The sequence below is a fragment of the Carcharodon carcharias genome, chromosome 2 (assembly GCF_017639515.1).
Source record: "Carcharodon carcharias isolate sCarCar2 chromosome 2, sCarCar2.pri, whole genome shotgun sequence".
NCBI classification, from domain to species: domain Eukaryota; kingdom Metazoa; phylum Chordata; class Chondrichthyes; order Lamniformes; family Lamnidae; genus Carcharodon; species Carcharodon carcharias.
The window spans coordinates 164607904-164632420 of NC_054468.1; the positions used below are offsets into that span (position 1 = coordinate 164607904).

At 41.0% G+C, this 24517-nt stretch overlaps 1 protein-coding gene across 4 annotated transcripts in view; it reads right to left on the reverse strand.

The window, feature by feature from the left end:
- The window catches only part of rel (v-rel avian reticuloendotheliosis viral oncogene homolog), a 61720-nt gene that overhangs the window by 25540 nt on the left and 11663 nt on the right, over positions 1 to 24517 (reverse strand). For all 4 annotated transcript variants that reach the window (XM_041209672.1, XM_041209654.1, XM_041209664.1 and 1 more), the window contains exon 5: positions 5544 to 5623. In XM_041209672.1, the coding sequence (XP_041065606.1) occupies positions 5544 to 5623 (80 nt within the window). The remainder of the gene's footprint in view (positions 1 to 5543; positions 5624 to 24517) is intronic.

Genomic DNA, 24517 nt, shown 5'->3' on the forward strand with positions numbered 1-24517 from the left:
CTGATCAGAGGTGGGCAGACAGGCAATTTGGCACTGCCAGCCCCCGTGCCAGTTCATTCCACAGTCCTGACCTTGGGCTATTTTGAGGGAAGCCAGTTTAGGGGTCAGATTGGCTTCTCGCCAGAAAACAGCAGGCAGCCAATTTAGATTCAATTAAGTGGCGTTTCCGTGCTGACTGCATTTTCAGTTGGCAATGTGGGCCAGTCCATGTTTGTCCAGGCCAACGTGGTGGGCTCAGGATGGGTAGGAGTGACACAATGGATCAAGTGGGGGATCCCTCCCCCCACCAAACTCATCTCCTGGAGGGGTTGCCCCCCCTGCCCCGCAAGGACCATAGCTAGGCAGTTGTGGCATTTTTAAAAATAAAATTAACTTACCTGCCTTTCTCCTTTGCTGTCTGCATCCTTACATCAGCAGCTCCCACCCTGACTGCTGAGGCCAATGACCTGAGTGCTGGATAGCTTCCCATTGGTCCTCCAGTGTCAAGAGTCCACCCTCCATCTCTGATTTCATTGCAAGCCCATTCCCTGACCTTTGATTTGGATGAAACTTTGAAAAACGCAATGCACATGTCTAAAGTATATCCTGTGGGATCTGGACCTGGATCTAGCCCAAGTGTCTAGATCCTAACCCTTACTTAAAAATTCAGCTCCATGTGCTCAAGGTATTCAAAAAGACACAGTATGAGAATTTAAACAGGCCTATGTCAGTAGCATAAATGCAATGGATTTACCCCAAGGTAAGTCAAATCTGCAGGGTGGAATAAGGGCAAAAAAGCTCTCAAAGTCAGTAGCTGGGATCCAAAAATATCCTCATTTTGGGAATCTGAGATTCAGGGATTCAATTAAGTCTGGGCTATGTTTTTAAGCCTAGGGATTCCAAATGAGAGAGACATAGACTTTGTATAGTGAGCAGTGATTAGAGTATCTATCTTCAGCTGTAGGATAATACTAATCTTCAAGTGGAATATATTGAGTTTACTGCCACGATGTACAACAAAAGAGCCAGGAAAAGGTATGCAAAACATTTGCCAAGTATCAAGATTTTGGATTCCATTTTCAGGCATTTACTTCAAGTAGAAAGAAGAGATGAAAGAAAGAAGTGTCACCTAGAATCAACATGACATGAAATGAGACATGGCAATTTATTTTCTATGATTGCCCTTGTATTTAAAGCAGATTGTTTTCTGGAAATATGTATTATTATAATAGTTATTTCTTTTATTTGCATTTTACCTTACCAGTATAAGAATGCAAAGTTATGAAAAGTGTAAATTAAAATAGCATTAATGACAGCCTTCTTGCAAAGTTATAAATCCAAGGGGCTTCTGGGACCTACTGAACTGTGAAATGTTGGTCATCAACTTTTCTGCAAAGCTATATGCCAAATGGAAAATATTTATACCTTTTTGTATATCAATTTTTAAAACTTTGTAAACTCTAAAATTTGCACTAAAGTGGTTTCTATTTACAATCTGTGCCATTTGAAAAGGAAACCAGATAAAAACTACATTTCCTCTTGTATTATTTTTTAAATAATATATCCTTTAAGCCTGTTCAAATTGTCTGCAATCTACATTTTAATTAAATAAATATGACACAGAATTACACAGTTTAACCATCATAACTGATATTAAAATGAAACAGATTCCCTTTAGGCCATAGTGGTACAGTTCACATTTAGTTTTACTATACTCAGTAAAGCATGTCTCAGACCTGGGGCCCATTTCCTGTATTCAGTTCCCTTTTAGACACCACAGTTTCACAGACACCAGCTTCCTGATATATGCTTACTGCACATTACTACCAAAAAGTTCATGTAGCAACAACTTAATGCAGATACACACTTGACAGTTCATGTGCTTCAAATTTAGGAACTGCTGCTCTACACTGTCTTTGCTACGCTGTTTATTGTGCTCCTCTGATGACTACATCTTGTTTTCAATATGCAGTTTAGCGTAAAGCAGATTCCTCTAATTAACATTGTGCTTTGCAATAAATGACAGCGACATTTACATGTGGTTTGGTAAGGAAACAGATTTGTCATCACAACACTCACACTAGATGACTTAAAATAATCATATGAAGAAACATGTTATTTAGTTATACTGCTGAAGGAACAAATGACCAATCCACACACATGCACTGGTTGACCTCCTGTGGCAGTACACAGGTGGGGGAAGGAATGTAAATTTCATCCTTACTGAATGGATTACTTGCTCATTAAAGAACATTATGTATTGACATCAAAAGAATGGAAACTGGGTGGGTGATTCACTCCACCAGATCACTGCCTACACAATAAAGATGAAAATTTAACTCCAGAGTAGAAACCGAGTGTAGTTTCAGGGTAAAGTATGGTTATCAGGTGGGCCATTGTCCTTAACAAAAACAGAATTACCTGGAAAAACTCAGCAGGTCTGGCCATTGTCCTTACTACCCTGCTGTATAGGTGCCACATCAAAGCGAAAGACAACCAAGGTCCCCCGTGATGACAGAACAAAATCACAAAAAACAAGGTTTATCATCATGCTGGGCCCAACAGCATGGAGATCACCCTCAGAAAATTCAAATATCGTGGGCAGGCCATGTCCCCTACATGGATAACTACAGGATTCTCAAGCAGACCTTCTATCTCAGGGCAAACAATGTCAAGGTGGTCAGTACAAAAGGTGCAAGGACACCCTAAAAAAAGAGCCTTACAAACTTCTGCAGACCATGTCTCTTTTCGAGCTGACCGGCCCTTGAGGAGGCAAGCACTGAGATTAGGTTCAGCATATTTAGAAGACCATCTGCACAAAACTCGCAATATCCAACGTGCACAGAGGAAAGCCAGAGGTGGAGCAGCTGCAGAAGCTCCCCCAACACAAACAACATCATGAACTGCCAGTTCTGGGGACATACATCCGGATCCCATATAGGACTCTTTAGTCATGAGAGGACCCAAAGAAGTTGGTGAAAGGAGTCTGTCATTAATCCTAATGGTGAGAGTACTTGGATCAGGACACATAGGGCAACATTTTCCCCCTGTCTGGGGGGATGTATGAGAGCAGGCGCAGGCGGGCGGGTTCCTGATCGGCGCCCCCAGTTAGGGCTGCGCCATTTTATGTGGGCGGGCTAATTAAGGCTCGTTCAGCGTGACGTCCACTCGGAAGCACTATGCACTCCCTGTGCGGGCAGGGGGATTCCCTGAGCCGAGAGTGCGCGAAAGAGAGCACAGATCTCCTGAGGCAAAATGCCGCCTCAGGGAGATCGGTGGAAGTTGTAAAAATTTGTGTAAGTGTGGAAAGAAAATTCCTGACATGTCCCCTCATGTGACACTTTCACGTGAGCTGGGACATGTCAATTTCTTTTATTTTAACATTTTATAAACATTTTAAAGCTCTAATGAAACCTCATCCCACCCATGGATGAGGTTTCATGCTTTTTCTAAAAGCCACCTGGCCTCCTCGCCTGCCTGCCAACCTTAAGGTTGGACGGACAGGCCCTTTAATTAGCTTAATTACTTTTTTAAAGGCCTTAAGTGGCCGTTGACAGTTCAGCGGGCGCGCAGCCGAGTCGGCTGTGCACCCGCCAAACTAAAAATCTAAATGACACGGGGTGACATCGGGACACACGCCTGACATCACCCACCATCATTTTACATGTTGGAGAGCAGGCCCCGCCACCCTGCCTGGAAGATGCAGCCCACAGACATAATTCAGTCCCCATTTTAAAAGATCTACTCTCATTATAATATTTCCATTTAAATTCCTGTATCCACATATAAAATAGAAACTGCCTAGAACGTATCATGCTGTCATTACACTGAGCTGCTGCATGTCCACTGACAGGAATGTAATTACAGCCGTTTATATAGACAATTCCCATTATAAACATGAAGGTAGGAATTTCTAATAGAAAAAGTTGACAGGAAGTGCAGCAACTGTTATATTTAATACAATATGCAAACACCTCAAACAGACTATTTTAAAATTATTCCCTTTGTATGCATAGGTGGCTATAACAAGCTGCTAAATTACAGACTAGCAAGAATTCTTATTTATATCTGCTTTGCATATAGAGATGGACAAAAAATGGAGCAATTTATGAATTAGGTCACTGAGAAAATACTTTTCTATGTAAAAAATTGTAATACATTACCATTTCTTTACTGTTTTCGGAGTCCACCATTTCAGAAGCCTGAGGAGAAGGGCTGACAAGGCTAAGGAATGCCTCTTGAGTACTCAACCATGACCCCTCAATTTAAAGTTGCTACCAATTTGATGTAGGGGGTTAACTCAACCCAAGCTGTAGCGAACATCTTGACTTTCCAAACTTGTGCAAACTATATGTTCTTATTTCTTGAATAGTATAAAATTCCAATTTATAGGAAAGGTTAACTAAAACATCCACAAAATGTATCCTTGTTTCACCTTTTAGTTCAGTTCAATGCTAATTAAAGAAGTAACTTGAAGCTGACCTAACTGGAGTTGAGGATGGCACCATGTCTATGGGCCACAATTGATCAAATTAGCTAAGTTTAAACATGTGTAATATTTTGGGCAAGTATAAAGCACATTCTCACATTTCTGAGAGTTTATGAACTCAGCAGATTGCTAAAGGAAGCCAATGCAGCTGCAGGAGGAATGGAAAAAAAAAACACTAGCAAAAAGCCATCGCTAGGCTGGGTTTGCTCACTTTTTACTAGTAGAGTGATAGTAGCAGAATATTAGAATCACCTCAACCAGTTATCTGTAGAGGGTGCACAGCCTGAGGGAAAGGGGCAAAAGCAACCTGAAGGGGGAGGGTTGTACATTCATATTGAGGAAAAACGTTTTTAAGCTTTTGAAAAACAGCTTGATCATTTTGGCTTGGCTTCTTCACAAAAGAAAATGCAAATTTAATTCCTTCAAGTACAGCATCTTTAGCCGATTTTGTAAGAAACCATTCGAAAACCACAGCAAAGGTTACAATTATTCTATCGCCATACTTGGTTCCAAAGCAAGCAACTGAACAAACATTTTCATGATGTTTAAAGTCAATCTTGGTTTGGGTTGTACAGATGCTTGCAGGTGATTTAAACCTGTGTTGCACATTGGTAGTCATTGTTAATTTGTAGCACAGTCATATTCACTTATGGAAAGAGTATGAATTTTCCTTTATTCTGGATATCAGATTTGAAAATCTCTTGCATCTCGTCTCCTCTTGATTCCGTCTAGGGTTAAGTTCACACCAAGCTGTCATAATGGCACATACATTCAGCAAGTTGTTTAGTGGGGCTGAACCCCTGGTAACCAGAGCAGATTCCTCAAACTGTGAAAATTCAAGCGTTTGCAAATACAAATGGAGTTTAGGACTGCAATTAAAGGGCACTGAGCAACTTCAATTAGTTGTAAGCAGTCAATGTACGTTTATGCTGGGAAATATCCTGAGCTGCAACGGATTGAAACATTAATAATAATTTGAAAGTAATGATCATACCAGTGTTTTTTTTCAATTATATGTAAAATGAAATGAAAAACTAAACATGATTACAGGGCGGGGGAGGAGAGAATTCCTTACCCGTAAAGCGGGTGAGGCGTCGCTGAATTGCCTCTTTTACTTCCTTCTTCTTTACACACTGAATTCCCAAGTTCTGAAAACTAAAAGAATGTGGAGCAATTAACACACAGCACAACAATAAAAGGAAACCATACTTACTGTGTATATCTAGGAGATAAACTAAAAACAATGACGAAAGTTTAATCAACGTATTGTCTGAATGGGTAGCAACAACAGTAGGAAAGAATACTTTGTAGCAAACAAATAAGTTCTCAATGGAAAAAACTTAAGTTACTTTTTAAATAACAGCATCAGCTATGTACAGGCAAAACTCCCATTTCATATCTTTCACTTTTCTTGAAATAGAAATGCTACATATTTACTATATCAAGCAGAAGGTATGAGCTGTGGAAAATTGTGCAGGAGTCCATTTCTTGACTGATTTGCATAACACTGTACTTCAATGTTTGGGGCTTCCCCATTGCATTTCCCACATGGAAAAACCATGACATCATCACAGCATAATGGATGTGACAACTAGGAAGTACTTATTTCAAAGAGCTGGGTTGGAATAACTCAACTTGTGATTTAGGGAATTAATACTGTAGTGTCAATATTGCATTTGTCTACATTATGACCTGTTTTATGTTAGTAAACCAACAAATAATTTATGAGCAAAAGTATAAACCACTTTAGAATGAACTGTCTCAAACCACAGACAGCAGGCAGGTAACATTTTACCTCATTATAAAATGATCTATAAATACTTCTCAGCTATGTTATTAGCCCTAAAAACATTACAAAGCACAATATTTGGAGATGGAATATTAGCATTATTCACATTAAAATAAACAGCATATTCTAGTTTTCAAATTGAGCTGTTTAACTTTCACCATTACAGACTCCAGGAATTATAAGTGTATGTATGATAATATAGGTTGCATTTGTATTGTTCATCATTATGCCTTTTTCATCACACCACTAACATGCCCCTCCACCTTCAGAAATCTATGGACACACACACCAAGGTCCCTTTGTTCCTCAGAACTTCCTAGTGTCATGCCGTTCATTGAATACTTCCTTGTCAAGTTACTCCTTCCAAAGTGTATCACCTCACACTTTTCAGGATTAAATTCCATCTGCCACTTATCTGCCCATTTGACCATCCCGTCTATATCTTTCTGTAGCCAAAGACACTTAACCTCACTGTTAACCACCCGGCCAATCTTTGTGTCATCCGCAAACTAATCTACATGTCCCACATGGAAAAACCATGACATCATCACAGCATAATGGATGTGACAACTAGGAAGTACTTGTTCCTAATCCAACCCCCCTCCATAGTCATCTATGTCATTTATGAGTAAAAATGTAAAAGTAAAAACATGAGGAAAAACATTTTTTTCCCCACAGTGAGTGGTTTAGGACCTGAAAGACACTACCTGAGAGAATGTAGTGGAGGCAGATTCAGTAGGAGCTTTCAAATGGAAATTGGATAAGCACCTGAAGAGAAAAAAATTGCAGCGCAATGGAAAGAGGGTTGGATAGGGGTACTAGCTAAACTGCTCTTGCGGAGAGCCAGCACAGATCCAACAGATTAAAAGACCTCCTTCTGTACCGTAACCATCCTATGATTCCATGATTTGCATATATTTGAGTGTTTTTAATTCACTACCAGAGCCTTAACATGGGAAAAGACTGCAGAAATATGCACAATGACAATTCCCAATTTGAATGGGTAAATACATGTATAATTACATATACACACCTTCCACACACATATAGAGAAGGACATGAACATTAAAAACATAAGAACATAAGAACTAGGAGCAGTAGGCAATTCAGCCCCTCCAGCCTGCCCCGCCATTCAATACGATCATGGCTGATTTTATTTCGGCCTCAACTCCAATTTCCCACCCTCTTCCCATAACCTTTCAACCCGTTACTAATTAAAAATCTGTCTAATCTCCTCCTTAAATTTATTCAGCGCCCCGGCGTCCACTGCACTCTGAGGTAGTGAATTCCACAGATTTGCAACCCTTTGAGAAAAGTAATTCCTCCTTATCTCTGATTTAAATTTACCACCCCTTAGCCTAAAGCTTTGGCTTCTCACTCTAGAATGCCCCACAAGAGGAAATATCCACTCCACGTCTACTTTGTCTATCCCCTTTAGCATCTTTTATACCTCAATTAGATCTCCTCTAATAGTGTTACTATTATATGACAGTGTAACTGTCTTACTCATTAATGCTTACAAACCAAACTAAAAAAATACACAAAATTAAACACAATTAACCATATTCTCTAAGGATCATAGAATAATATAGAAAAAGAGACCTTTTGGTCCATCATGTGCATGCTTGCTCTTTGGTAGAGCTACTGAATTAATCTCACTCCTCTGCTCTTTCCTCATGGTCCCGTGATTCCTTTCCCTTTAAGTATTTATCCAATTCTCTTTGGAAAGCTACTGAATCTGCTTCCACCACCCTTTTAGTCACTACATTCCAGATGCAACACCTAGCTATGTAAAAAAAATGATTCCTTGCATCTCTGGTTCTTTTCCCAATCAATCATCATAAGTCAATCAATCATCAATCATCATATGCTTTGGGTATTCCTGCCATAGGAAATACTTTATCCTTATTTACTCTACCAAAACCGTTCATGATTTTTAATACCTCTATCAAATCTCCAAACTTCCCTGCTGGAAGGAGAACAACCAGAGTTTCTTCAGTCTCTCCAGGTAACTGAAGTCCCACATCCCTAATGCCATTCAAGTAAATCTCCTCTGCAATCTCTCTAAAGCCTTGACATCTTTCCTATTGTTTGCTGCTCAAAATTGGACATGCCACTCTAGCTGGAGCACAGCCAGTGATTTATAAAAGTTTAGCATAACTTCCTTGCTTTTTTGTTCTATTCCTCTGTTTATAAAGCCAAGGATCCCATATGCCAGGTTAACTTCTCAACTTGTCCTACCACCTTCAAGGGTTTGTAAATGTGAGCTCCATGGCCTCTCTGTTCCTGCATCCCTTTAAAAATTATATTATTTAGTTTATATTGCCTCTCCTTATCCTTCCTACCAAATGCATCACTTCACACTTCTCCACATAAAGTTCATTTTGCCATGAGTCTGCCCATTTTACAATTGTCCAAGTCTTCCTGAAGCGTTACTTTCTTACTCATTATTAACTACATTTCTGAGTTTCACATTATCTGTGAACTTTGAAATCATTCACTATACACCCGAGACTAAATTATTAATATATATCAAAAAGAACAGCGGTCCTGACACCACTCACTGGGGAACAGCACTGCATACTTACCCCTAATCTGAAAAATAAATGTTCACCACTACTCTGCTTTCTGTCCCATAGTCAATTTTGTATCCACACTACAACTGTTTCCTTAATTTCATGGGTTTTAAATTTTGCTGACAAGTCTAATATGTCATACTTTGTCAAATATCTTTTGAAAGTCCATACATGCATCAACCACACTATCCTCACTAACCATCTCCATTACTTCAAAGAACTTGGTCAAATCAGTTAACACAATTTACCTTTAACAAACCCTTTGGTTTATTAGCTCATGTCTTCCAATTTCCAATTCATTTTGACCTGGGTTATTATCTCTAAAGATTTAGGGCTGACTGGTCTGTAATTGCCTTGTTTATCCCCCCTCCCCCTTTTTAAACAGGGATGTAACATTTGTAATTTTCCAGTTCTTTGGCAACATCCCCACTCTTGAGGATGATTGGAATGTTGCAGCCAGAGCCTCTGCAATTTCCACCAGCTACTTCCCTCAGTAATCTAGGACGTATCCTATCTGAATCGGTGACATTTTACTTTGAGAACTGCCAACCTCCTCTTTATGTATTTTTATCCTATCCAATATCACCGGTGACTCCTCCTATATGGTTACATTGGCAGCATCTTCTTTCGTGAAGACAAATACAAAGTATTAATTTTTCCTGCTTCCACTAGAAGATCTCCTTGTTGTTCCTAATTAGCCCCACACCTCCTTTGGCTACTCTCTTTGTTTTGCATGAAAATTAACAATTTTAACTGATTGATTCTATCAATGTTGTAGGATTTTTTGACTGCGTGCAGTAAATAAACACACTAAGGGTACTGTTGGGTCCTAGTCACCAGTTTGTTAGATCCTGTTCGCACACTTGTTGTAAAGGATGACCGATTTGGTATTAATGATGGAGTTGTGTAGCAGACACTTCATAGATAGAAGCTCTGTGTTTATTTACACAGGTACTCAGCAGCAACTAAACCTGTGCTAACACTTCAAACCTCTATCTCTATGCTATAGCTGCTACTAACTACAGAGATAGCCCACGCTACTCTGCTATTGGATACTAGGATCATGTGATCTTCCATTATAACATTCTTCTTAAAGGTGTATTACACATCAGATTACGCATCCCCCTTTACTGAGAAATACATTTTATATTTACAATTACAATTTTCTCAAAATAGCAAGATATTTATACTGATAAATAATTTACGAATTCAGTCTTTCTGGAGGTTTCCTTATGCTTGTAGAGCATCTCAGCTCTACAACTTCAGATGCCTAGTCAGGAACCTCCTTTTCTGGAATTGCCTGCACATCAGGTGCTTTGGCGAGCTCCTGAAGATCTGTATTCTCCACTCTTGAAGGAGCAACAGATGTGTCTTAAATGGCTCGAGTTCTCTCAACAGGAAATGCAGACTCGGTCGCGAACACTGGTGGAATAATTTCTTGATGCCTAGTTTCTCTCTTCCTTAGATGATCCACATATCTCCATATGACTCAGCTTTCCATCTCCACGTGTTAAGAAAGTGGTCCAGTCACTGTACTTATTTCACCCAGTAACCATTTTGGTCCTTCTCTGTAGTTCTTCATGTATACCGTTTCTCCCACAGTAAATTTCCTCTCGCAATTATGCCAGTTGTGTCTAGTTTTCTGACCTCCCTGATTCCTTTCCACCTTTCCCCCTAAATTTGGCATTGTTAAGCTTAATCTTGTCCTGAGATGGTGTTTCATTAATAATTCTGCAGGCTTGACACTTGTTGCTGTGTGAGGGGCGGTCCTATAATGGAAAAGAAAGCATGCTAACTTGGTCGCTATAGAATCTCCAGTTGATTTCTTCACACCAGCCTTGAATGTTTGAACCGCCCTTTCGGCCAGTCCTTTTGAGGAAGAGTGGTACGGTGAAGATTTTACATGAGTGATACCATTGAGACTAATAAATCACTGAAACTCAGCACTTGTAAATGCCAGGCTTCTGAAACAGCTTCTTCTGACACTGTTAGTGCAAAACTTTGACGTAGTTTCTCAACTGTAGCAGAAGACGTTGGTGATTTCACCTCATATATGTCCACTCATTTTCAATGGGCATCAACAATGAACCGAAACATTGACTATGTTGGACCTTTCATGGGAACAATGTGTAACTGCACCCATGGTCTTCCTGGCCATTCCCAAGAGTGTAATGGAGCTGTTGAAGGTAACTTTTGCAGTTGCTGACATTGCACACAATTCTTCACTAAGCTCTCTATTCCACCATCCATCCCAGGCCCCCATAGGTAGCAGTCTTCTTTCAGGATATTCCTGGATGTGTGTGTGTTGTTCAATTAGCAATGGCTCTCTGCCCTTTAGAGGTACTATCACTCGTGCTCCCCACAATAAGATACCATCCTGACCGGTTATTTCATGCCTTCTGTTGATGTATGGTTTCATTTTGTCAGATACAGGCTCTTGTAACCAACCATGAAGTACTCGTTCTCGTACTTTTGATAGGACTGGGTCCCTACTTGTCCAGTCTCTGATCTGTCGACTGCATATCAGTGATGAATCTAAGAAATGTAACAACAAAGTAAGTTCCTGTGGAACTTGGACTTCCACATCCCTTCCTTCTAAAGGCAAACGACTAAGTACATCAGTGTTTGCAATTTGACTACAAGTATATGTATGAAAGTATACTCATGTGCTGCCAGGATTAAAACCTTATTTGCATTTCTGTGTCTTCTTTCTATGTGTCTTCTTCTTTCTAGTGCTGACTTTAATCTCGGCCTTCTTTTCAGTTTCAATATTGACCCGACTTATCTCAGATGTAAGCTTGATGAATTAACTCAGTGGTTGAGTCTCCCAGAATTTCATCATCTGTCTGCTTCTTAGAAAATTCTGTGACTTTTGCTTCCAAAGCCTCCTTGGCTTCATGCAGCTGATTCTTCAGCTCTTTCATCTCTTTTTTGTATTTGTTTGCTGCCTCCCAGAAAATTGAGTATTGTGGTGTCTTCTCTGCCAACTGATCCTTCATTGTGTTCAGAGAGGTGCTGAATTCTTTCTGTTTCTCTTCATACTTTTCCAGTGGTACAAACTTTGACCTGAGGGAATCTAATAGTGTGTGAAGGTCTTTCAGCAGGTTTTCTTTTTCTTTAACTCTGTCCTTAAGCATGATTTCTTCAATTTTCTTCTGTTGTTCTTCCATGTTTTGGCTCAAGACAGCTTGTTGAGTCCTTCTTTACACACTCCTTTTCCAAAGTAGAAATGCTTCCTGCTTCCTTTGGGAATCTCAGTAGTTCCTCAAGGTCAATTTCCCTTAGCCAGTTATGCCCTAGGAGGTTTGGTCCTCTGTCTCTCAATACTAACATTGGTAGCTTTACTAATTGGCTCCCATAGTGTACAGTTACATTACTTTTGCCTTTGACAGGGTGTTTTCAACCGTGTATATTTTTAATTGGGCAGTTGTTTCTTCCAAATTTATTCCGTCTTACTCAGATATTTGAAGGTATGTTCCCCAATTACTGTAGCGGAAGCTCCTGTGTCCCCGTCCATTTGAACAGGTCTACCATACACTTTCACTGTTACATAGATTGGATCTGTTCTTCCAACATTCAAGCTATACAATTAGTAAATATCTGAATCTGTTGCTCTTCTACATTATAGATCTCTCTGTTTTTTTCTCTTTTGTTTAAAAGTCTGCTCAACTCTTCCCTTACACTGTCTCATTATGACTATTTTTATGACAATAAAAACATTCTATTTTTTTAAAGTGCCAATCGTTAAAGATTGTTCATTTCCACCTCTATTGATACTACTCCTTGTTTTCGCTGCTAAATCGTTTTTTTCATTTGTCTGCTAGCGGGGGGCTGTTTCTCGCCTCTCAGTGGAGTCCTGCATTTTCACACCCTTTGTGGCTGGGCTTCCCACCCAATGTGGAGGACGGCGCCATTTTGGGCGCCCTATATGGCTTTCAAATCTCTAACTGCACTTTCCATTGCCAGTGCAATCGCTAGCACCTTTTTAAAATCCAAGTTTGTTTCAGATAACAATCGCTTCTGAACTGTGCCCTCATTCACACCACACACTAAACGATCTCTAAGCATATCGCTCAAGGATGTACCAAAATCACAATACTCTGTTAATTGCTTCAAGCTTACCACATAGCTTGCAAATGTCTCCCCCAAGGCTCTAATTCTTGAATTAAACTTGAACCTTTGAGTCATTACTGAGGGCTTTGGTTGGTAATGGTCCTTCACCAGGTCCGCTGATTCATCAAAATTTCCTGAGTTTGGAGTACTGGGTGCTGTAAAATTTTGAATCAAGCCATAAGTCTTATTCCCACATGTACTTAAGAGGATCACCAGCCTCTTCTCTTCCCCGAGAATGAGAGACACTCAGTGTAGTGGGACCAAGCGTCCATTGCTGGATCAAAAGGATCAATTCTTCCAAATTGCAGCATGCTGTGAGGGAGTTACTTTGATGGTTTGAACGGAGCTTCTACTTACAATTGCTGTGCGAATTACAGTGCCAATTTTGTTTCTCTTGCTTGCTGCTGTTTAACTTGTTTAACCCTTGTCACCAGTTTGTTAAATCCTCATCGTCAATTTGTTGAATCCTAGTCACCAGTTTGTTGGATCCTGTTCACACACTTGTTGTAAGGGATGGCCCATTTGGTACTAATGATAGAGTTGAGTAGCAGACACTTCATAGGTAGAAACTCTGTTTAGTTACAAAGGTACTCAGCAGCAACTAAACATGTGCTTACACTTCAAACTATTTCTATACTAACTACTGATTACAGCGTTACTCTGCTATTGGATACTAAGATCATATGATTTTCCATTATACCATTCTTTGACAATTTGAATGGAGGAATTTCTTCTCTCAGAGGGTAGTGAATGTCTGGAATTCTCTACCCTAGAGAGTTGTGGAGGCTAGATCACTGAAAGTATTTGAAAAGGAGGTAGACAGATTTTTGAAATATTGGGGAATTGAGGGCCATGAGGAGCTGGCACAGAAGAGGAGTTGAGGCCTGGGGCAGACCAGCCATGATCTTATTGAATGATGGGGCAGGCTTGAGGGACCAAATGGCCTAATCCTGCTCTTACTTCTTATGTTCTTATATTCTAAAGATATGTTACACATCAGATTGCCACAGGTACCATAAGTTATATGAATCTGAATCATTTATGACAGGGCAGTTGATGAAAATTAATTGATATTCGTGACATAAGAATTCAGATTTTAGAAATGCCTCAGCCAACTGTATGAAATACTTATTTGCATAAATACAGGAGTTGCCACAATATTTTTGTTATACAGAGCAAATTCAAATATTCTTCCACTATTTTATGAAGCAGCAGTTTGTCATTTCGAAAATAAAGTGCTTGAGAAAACTTTCAGTGCAAATTTAAATAATGCATTCTGTATTAAAAGTCACTATATAAATTATTGTAATTCAAGTTAGTAACTTCTACAAAATGGAAAACAAAAATATTCCCTTTGTAACTACACTTTGAGATATGGATTGGAAATTAAAACTTTCATTAAAGAAATCCAGCACTGAATTACTTGTATCAAGGTCAAGCTCTGAATCATTTCAGAAGCAATTTATAAAATAGCAATAATTACAGTTATAAAAATTCCCCTCCTCTGCATATCAATCATTCATATTATGGTTCCTTCAAAACAACACAATAGTCACACTGTAAACAAGTCCAGGTGTCAAATAGCACTCTAAATGAAAGAAGTTTCATTTAAAGAAATGAGGGTTAAAATTTCTGTGTGCTATTTTTCATGGAATTTCAATGCACTTACATCAGATTTGGGCGTGCACTCTTATAAGGTCATAACTAAAATTGCATGAAGGAATTTGATATGAATATATTAACCAATGGACTAAAAATAACCTTGTTATGACATGGCAGATGATGTGTGCCAGGCGGACCAATCCACGAGTGGAACTTGGTCGCGCTTTCACAACGGTTTTGCAATTTGTATTTGTTACGAGATGTGTGCACTGAATTCAGAATTTTTGTAATTCAGGAGTATTATTTCATGATTTGGATAATTGTATTATTACAACAGTTTATAAATGGCAGGACTTACTGAGAATAATTAGTAAAACATATGGGATCTTGGCATACCATAACTTTACTGCTTTTATAAGTATAAAAGCAGTAAAGTTATGGCGTGCCTTTATAAAACTCTGGTTAGACTGCAACTAGAGTATTGCATCTAATTCTCATCACCACATTTTAGGAAGGATGTGGGAGTCCTTGAGAGGGTGCAGAGGAGATTTACTGGAAGGGTTCCAGGTATGTGGGAACTTAACTTCAAGGTTTAGTTGGAGCAAATGAGTTTGAGGGGAGATCTGATAGAGGTGTACAAGATTAAGACGGGTTTAGATAAGGTAGACAAAGCAAAACTGTTCCCATTAGCTGATGGTATAAGGGCTAGGGGGTCACAGATTTAAGCTTTGGGGCAAGACATGCAGGGGGGATATAAGGAGGAACTATTTTACGCAGTGGGTGGTAGTGGCCTGAAGCTTGCTGCCTATGAGAGTGCTGGAAGGAGAGATGATCAGTAATTTGAAATGGAAATTGGATGGGCACTTAAGGGAAATAAACTTGCAGGGTTACAGGGATAGAGTGGGGAGTGGGCCTGACTGGATTGCTCTCTGGAGAGGGCTGACATGGACTTAATGGGCTGAATGGCCTCCTTCTGTGCTGTAATAACTATGACTCTAAGATCTTTAGAGATTTTTAAAAATTAAATTAAAATATATATTAACAAAATAAAAGATTTCGAGCACATACATAAGACTACAATTACTATTATAATGACTCCTAAAATTCCTAATTAACCTGACACTCAGTTACACTCCCTTTAAGGCAACTTTCCAAAATAGATTTTAGATTTAAAACAGGCTCAGCAAGTTAACACAATACCCTGGACAGCGGAATTCCAAAAGGCTTTTCTCTACCTTCAAGTTCATTAGAAAGCAGACTTATGCACAAATGCTGGAGGCTTCATTAAGGCTTTTCACATACTCCTGTTAGATCTTACATGGCCTTCTCCTGACACATGGGGCAGAATTTTATATCCTGCAGGCGGGCGTGCACCTGACTCAATTGAGCGTTAAAAAGCATGCAATATTTCAGTCAGATGGCGTGCGTGAGAGTTGGCAGCGCGCCCGTCAACAATTAAGAGGCCTATTAAGGCCATTAAAGTATTAATTAAGACAGATTTTTCGTTGTCCATCCAACCTTACGGTTGGCAGGCGGGCGAATCAGCCAGGCGGCCTTTGCATTTTTGAGCATTAGACAGCATCGAAACGAGAAAGATTAATGTTGGAGTAGATCCTTTACAATTTCCTGGTGAAGGGTCCAACAGAAAATATTATTTCTGCATCTCTTCTCCCCCCCCTCCCACCTGACCCTAAAGAAACTGACAAAACAAAGAACCAAACCGAAAATACGCTGGTATACTAACGGATGAGAACAGATAGTGGCAATCCCAAAAGCTGTGCAAGTAGGCACACCCTTACACTGACAGAAGTATAGGAGAGGATAGAATACAAGAAAAAGGAAAGTATATGCTTTACAAAATATATTTTAGGTAAAAGGGAGACATAGACAATGAAGGCCAAGCGGGATGAGGTTTCCTAAAGCTTATTCCACTTAAATAGTTTCTATGAAAAATAAAAACATGTCCCATCTCATGTGACACAGTCACATGAGAGGATGTTTCATTAAATTTTCAATGTCTTAAAATATTTTTTTAAAAAACTGCTTCAATCTCCGAGGCAGCTCCCTGCCGCAGGGAGACTGAAGCACTCTTTTGCGCGCATGTGCAAAAGAGCGCTGGACTTGACTCTCCCTCCTCCCCCTGCCCGCACAGGTAGCATTCAGCCCTGCCATTCACATATTACACTGGGTGGGCCTTAATTGGCCTGCCCGCGTAAAATGGCGGTGCTGAGCTGATCGCGGGCGGCGGTCCGCTCCATGGCTGCCCTGCCAGCTCCTGCCGAGCCCGCCCGACGCAGGAGAAATTCAGGCCAAGATAAGTGACAAAAGAAGCAATGACGACATGAGGAAAAACCTTTTCACACAGCAAGTGGCTAGGATCTGGATTGTTCTGCCTGAGAGTGTGGTGAAGGCAGGTTCAATCGAAGCTTTCAAAGGAAATCGGATTATTATCTGAAAAGGGAGAACGTGCAGGGCATCAGGGAAAAGGCGGGAGAGTAGCACAAGGTGATCTGTTCCTTCAGAGAGCCAGCAAAGGCACAATAGGCCAAATGGCCTCCTTCTGTGCTGTAACCATTCTTTGATTCTATAATGACCCTTATGCATTCCCTTTGTGCCTGTCTTCTGGGTGCATTTGCCGGTCCTAGTGCTCCTATGCAGTGCTACACCAATGGCTGCAGCATGGCTTGCAGAGACTGCTATCTTTCAGTGGGGGAAACAAAGTGGTCTTTCAGGACAATCTCAAGCAGCTTCAGGCCTAAAAGGCCCAGCTTCAAACTGCAGCATCTCTGTATTTGCAGCAGGAGTCTGGGGTGCCAGGCTAGGCATTGGCAGATTAGCAGTGGTGGGAGGATGAATGCTGTTATCCTGAGGGGGACAACAGGTTTGTGCTCCATATGCCCACTGTTGTTCCCACAGGGTGGTGCCTCAGTAGCTTGAGCAATGTGTTGGAGGACAGATTGCTGGAATGTTGTGACACCTTGCAAGTCCCTTTGAACACTGGTACCTGCAGCTATGATGGCAACAGTCTGGGACTTAATGGTAGCAAACTGAGCTTGCATGACTTCAGTTTGAGCATCCACTGCAGCATTCAGACATTGGCTCGCTTCTGCTTGTGTTGCAATGGAAGCAGAGATATCAGCCACCACAGGTTGCATCATTAATCAGCCCATGAGTGTTCTCATGGAGTTGAGTACCACTTCCACGCTGGAAAGGATGGTCTCCAAGCTCTGCACAAAGCCCTGTGCCAAGTTGTTGCTGACTCCTCTAAGCTCCTTGACATTTGTATACAGGAGTAGGACTGCCAAAGTACCATGCATTTCAGCAGGCATACCCATTAGCCTTCTTCTTTGGCCACCCCTTCGAAGTCCTCAGCTGAATCCTTGGCAGCAGATCTCATGTGCAACCTTATCTTCCAGCAAGCTGGCACCTGTGCTATACCTTCCCTAAACTGGCTGCAGTCCAGTCATACCCTGTGTTTCACCACATACAGTTCTTGCCTTTAAGCTACCTTCCAAAGTACACACAGTGTCAGTATCTGAGTTGGTGGCTGTGAGTGTGAGAGTTAGTGACGATATTTCTTCTTTCTCACTGTCTTCCTGCTCTTCCACCTCTTGCTTTTCTATCACTGCCTGGCCAGGTGCCAGTTCTTAGATATCTAAGAAGAAAAAGGCACAAGGTTAGGGTTTTGATGAGGGGAATGGGTGGTGGTGGTGGTGGTGGTGGATGGTGGGGAGGAGAAAGCAAAAGATGCATGCTTAGACCATCTTCTGCTTTAAAATAGAAAAGGTTGTGGAATGAAGGTAAAGTGAGATACGAGAGACACAATTTGGTACGAGCATACTGTCATCTTGATGGCTTCAGTCCTGCCACTGACCGAGGCTTTAGTCACAGCCGCTCGAATGATGGCGAGCATTCCTCTACGGGGTAAGGAAATGCAGTTGAGTCCATCCCCTGCCTTCCAGGTATGTGCCACCTTGTCCTGCAAGAGGAAGGGAAGTGATCACCAAGTGTGATGGGCAATGTGGCTGTAGTGGCTGGCAGCCTGTGCAAGCTGTGAGATGTGGGTGTAAGGCTTGCAGCAGTGCTAAGTGTGAGGGTGAGGTGATGCTTTGAATGTTAGTTAGATATGAGTCATAATATATAGAGATTATTGCTGATGGGGGTGTGGTATATTGTGTGAGGCTACTGCTGCAGTTGGTGGGAGTTAGCATTTGAACATACACTCCCACTGACCTTGTCCACTCATGTAAGTTCACTGAAATTCTTGTGACACTGTAGCCAGGTCCTCAGGGCTAGACTCCTGGCATTGATTGCCAGCTATCTAGGCCCACTACCTTCTCAAATTTTGTCTGGAACACCTCTTGCATCCTGTGGATAGATTACATCTCTCCTGCTCTCTGCCTCCTGCACCAAAGCTTCCAGTAATAAAAGCTGGAAGCCCACTGTTTACCACGTTGTGGCATTCTTGGGTCTCGCCCAGGTTAAACTCAATTTTACAATGACTTCCAGTACTTGCTCCCTTTAAGAGGTGTAGGTTGGCTTTAAGTAGTGCAGGCTAGGTTAAACTCATGTTAGCCTTTCATGATTTTGCTCTGGCATGCAGCCACTCAACAGTGTGTTTAACATTGGCTGAATGAAGTTTGCACGTTGCCTGCATCAAAAGCAACGGGGGTTGCTAATCATACATCGTGATACCTTTGCCTGTTTTCAGGAGTTATCAAAATGTTCTGGCCAAAGAGTCTGGCCTTATAAATCAACCTGGGCGTTACCTTTGTGGCTCTTAAATGCACTGTTTCCCAAACCTGGATGGCTCCTGTGCATATTAATGACCAAAACTGGACAGGGTGCAGTCGTATCAGAGGATTCTTTGGTGCAAAAATGACATCCCATGACTTGCCATCTACTAAATTAACAATGTGGCTCAACATTGTTGCTCCACAGGGACTAGACTTGTTTACTGCCAAGTTTAGCACCTAGGTGTTTTTCAATTTCACCCTTCGCTAATTATAGATTTTTATGCTTTCAGTATTTCTTTCTCTTACGAAGTACAGCACAATCCCCTCCCACACTGCCTGTACTTGAATGCAGTATTACCATACCATTATGGGTCTTTAATTATGCTTGCTTCGTGAACTTTGGAAATAAATTAATTCTTGATGTTTAACTAACTTTGCGCTGTATTCATCAGAAACTCCTGAGGACTGGATAAGTGCCTATGCCTAATATTGGTTTAAAAAGGAAGTGCATATCTGGAAACTATATTGGTAAGGAAACTCAAAACAATTTGAAAGAAAAGCACTTGGAGACATAACTTGTCAAAACAAGTTAGTATTGATTCAGGGAAGGGAGGTGATGCGAAATGAACCAACTGGAATCTTTTTGAAGATAACACTGGCATGATGGACAAAGTTATGCAAGGATTTCATATCAGCAATCAGGATTGAAGCAAGGAGTCACAGAATGGAAGGAAATTTTCATTAAGTAAATTATCACAAGATTAGGATTAGTTTCAAACAGGCCATATTTAGGTTGTGTACAAATGTAATGCCTCATTTGAAATATCAGAAAACAACATGTTTCCCCAGTGCCAATTGCAAGATAAATTATATCCTCACATGTATGGGTATGCTTGGGAATTGGATTTTTCAATGCAAATTAGCATAATTTATTCAACAAAGCTTTATTCATGACAGGACATGTAAGGTGAAAGAGCTGACTTGCTAAGTACATGAATGATGAAAATGTAATTTGACTGATGAAGCTCTTTTCTTTCACAGGGCAAACAGAATTTGCAGTTTCATGAAGATAAAGGTTTTGCAATGCTCTCAAACAAATTGTATTATTCCACTTTATCTCAACAGAAATGAAAATCAGTGTTGATAGTTCTTATTCAAAGCACTTTAAAAAAAGTTTCAAATGTTCACAAGAAAATGGGCAAATGAGCAAGCTTCCTAGGAGCTCACCACAGCAGACACTTTTCTGTCTGTCAGTCCCACAATCGTTTTTAAATAGGCATCTCATCCTCTCAGCCTTGTTCCAACATCTGAACATCAGACAACAGTCCAGAAAAATCCATCGATCAATGATAAGGCAATGGCTTTCCCAGTTATCTACTATCAAACAAAATGGTCTCCCCATTAAAAATCAAGGAAAACTTTCAGTAAATTCTGTCATCAATAATACTTGACTAAACAAAATATAATAAGAATACAGATAGAATGTGGATTTGACTGGCTTTAACGTGCTTACACGTACCCACTTTGGGTTTGATCCTGCATACAATGTTCCACCAGAGGCCAAGCAAGCTATCTTCTCCTCAGCTTTTGCCAATGTTATTCAGGAACCAGCTACTTGTTGGTATACAAGTCTAGCTCAGGGTGACTAACATTGATTTATTTCTCTCTATGGGAAAACACCCTGCACTTCATTTACCACTGTCCCTGATGATCCAACTGAGCTTGGAAACTTCCCACCTAGGGAATGAGAACCCACCATCGAACAGCCCATTTTGGAAGCACTCTTGCTTCTGACCGAGAAGTTTGTATGTGCAAGCTATGTTATAGATTTGCATATATAACCTTGGCTTAAACTTCATACTGCATTGAAGGACTACTGCATCGAAAGTGCCATTTTTTGAATGAGATGTTAAACTAAGGTACTGTCTGCATGCTGAGGTGGACTTACAACAAAAATGTCAAATTGTCAAATTAAAGTGACAAGGCCAATTGTTCATTCCATACAAGAGAGTGGGGAAGCACAGAGTGATCTGGGAACAGAATGTTTCATGAACCGTGTGCTAAGCCAGGAATTTGGTGCAAGTGGGATATTTCTATTAAATATTTCTCAAGCTGTAATTTAGATTAACGGTTAGAATCTCACTTAAAACATTAAAACTGCAAGCTAGTCGATATACCTAGTTAATAGAAACCGCCTGGCAGTGACAGTTAACTGTCCATCAACTAAAATTGGTTCTCTGAATAAATCTAAACTATTGTAGCAGGAAGCTGACTTAGCAGCTGTAACTTAAGCGTGCTTCCTAAGTAAGCTCTCTGTATAGACAGTGTTTGCTACTGCACCTAGCGATCTGGGAACAGGTTGTTTCATGAATTAAGTCAGGAATTTGGTACAAGTGTGTGTGTGTGTGTGTGTGTGTGTGTGTGTGTGTGTGTGTGTGTGGGGGGGGGGGGGGGGGGGGGGGGGGGGGGGGGGGGGTGCGCGCGCGCAAGAAGGTGCTACTTTTTATTCTTTTTGTTTTACCCCCAGCATCTGGTGGGAGTTCTTCTTTTGTCTCTAAGCTAGGAGATTGTAACTTGCTATTACTTTAATTTACCAAATTAGTAACTGGTTGACTAATCAAATAGATAAATAAGGTTAAGCAGGCATGGCAGAACAGTGGTGTGTTATGACCGCAACATGTGGGAGTTTGTGGAATGTTTTGCAGTCCTGGGCAACCGTACCTACAGTAAGCGCTTGCAACTTGAGCAACCTTGGCTCAGAGTTGCTGAGCTGGATTCCGAGCTACAGACACTGCACAGCATTAGAAGGGAGGACAGTTACCTGGTTACTTTGTTTTGGGAGGCAGACACACCCTTAGGTTAAGTCCCACTTTGGAGTTGGTCAATGGTCAGGAGGGTGTGGCAGCGAGTCGGGCAGACCTGGGGATCCAGCATGTAATGATGGAGGAGCTTCAGCCCTTCACTTTAACCAAAGTACCGCATTATCCATGTAGGTATCGTGTGGATAAGAACAAGGACTGCATAGTGGATGAGCAAATTGACCATGGTGCAGGATGCCATTCAAGTGCAGGATGGTAAGGAATGTGGTAGTGATAGGAGACAGTATAGTCAGGGTGATAGATACTGTTCTCTGCAGCCGCATGACCAGGAGTTCCAAAGACTGTATTGCATGTCTGGTGCCAAGGTGAAGGGCATGTTGCGGCTGGAGATGAACTTGGAGTGGGAAGGGGTGGATCCAGTTGTCATGGTCCACATAGAAAGAAATGACATAGGTAGAACTAGGAACGATATTCTGCTGAGTGTTTCATGCTGAGGTGTGCACTCTACTGAGAGTGTTTGAGGAATTAAAACCCAAATTAAAATGCAAAGCCTCAAAGGTAATAATCCCTGGATTGTTACCTGAGCCACATGCCAAGTGGCATAGGGTCAAGCAGGTTAGAGAATCGAACACATGGCTCAAAGGCTGGTGAGGGAAGAAAGAGTTTTGATTCATGGGACACTGGCACCTGTACTCGGGAAAGAGAGAGCTGTTCCATTGGAATGGGCTTCACTTAAACTGGGCTGGGATCAGAGTCCTGGTGAATCGTATAACTAGACTGTGGATAGGGCTTTAAACTAAAAGCATTGGGGATAGGGGGTGGGGGAGATGTGGAAGAGAGGGTTCAGGTGATTTAGAAATCTAAAGAGAAAAGTTAAGACCAACGGGACAGTCCAGCAATTACAAACAGAGTGCAACAGGAAGGGACAGGGAGTTTAATAGTAATAAGGCATCAGCAAATAAGGTCCATGCAAATAATGTAATTAGAAAAATTAAAGGCTCTTTATCCGAATGTGCGAACCCACAAAGCATGAAGATAGATGAACTAGTGCTAATGGTACAAATAGAGATATATGGTTTAGATTTAATGTGCATTGCAGAGATATGGGCCAGAATTTTGCAGTCGAAGAGCAGGGGGTGGGGCCCGCTCACCAATGTGTAAAATGAGGTGGGATGACATCGGGTGGAACTCCCGATGTCACCCGGTCTCATTTCAACTTTCAGGCTGGTGGGGGCTCAGCCGAATCAGTTGTGCGCCCGCCAACCTGTCAATGGCCTATTGAAGCCGTTGACAAAGTAATTAACGTAATTAGTGGACCTGCCCATCCAATCTGAAGGTTGGCGGGCAAGCTAGGTGCCCTGGCAGGCATTGGAAAAAGCATGAAACCTCATCCACGGGCAGGATGAAGTTTCATGTAGGTTTTTAAAAATTTAGTAAAAGTGTAACTAAAAGTGATGGACATGTCAGGGAAATTTTATCTTTTTGTTTTTAAATTTTTTTTAATGTGGAGCCAATTTCCCTGAGGCAGCATGCGCGAAAGAGCGCACTCTTGGCTCAGGGATTCCCCCCCTGCCCACACAGGGAGCACATAGCATAACTTAACTAGCCTGCCCACGTAATATGGCAAGCGACCCTGATCAGAGGCGTGCTTCCACGCGCCCACTCCTAAACATCCCCCCCCAACGGAGGGAAAATTCTGCCCGTGGTTACAAGATGACCAAGATTGGGAAATAAATATTCCAGGGTACACACATTACAACAAGACAGGCAGAATAGAAAAAGAGCAGTAGATAGAATGGTATGGGGTGACATAAGGACAGTAGTGAGAAAGGATCTTGTCTCAGAAGATCAGGAAGCAGAATCAGAATGGATGGAGATTAGGAATAACAAGTGTCAAAAAACGCAAGAGGGAGTAGTTCATAGGCTCCCTAACAGTAGTTATACTGCTGCAGAGAGTTAAACAAGAAATCACTGGAGCTTATAATAAAGGCAATGTAATAATTATTGGGGGCTAATCTTCATAGCTACATCATCATACATACGGACTTCATATAGACTGGAGCAGTAAAATTGACAAAGGTGGTCTGGATAATGAGTTTGTAGAATGCCTTTGTGACAGTTTCTTGGAACAATACATTGTGGAACCAATGAGGGGCAAAGCTATCTTAGGTCTAGTGTTGTGCATGAGGCAGGGCTAATTAATAATCTCATAGTAAAAGGTCCACTGGGAACTAGTGATATAATACAATTGAATTCCATATTAAGTTTGAAAGTGACAGACTCCAGTTCTAAACTAGAATCTTAAACAAAGGCAATTACATAGGTATGAGGCGGGGAACTGGCTAAGGTTGATTGAGCAAATTGACTAAAAGGCTAAATTGACTAAAAATTGACTAAAATTGATAAATAGTGAG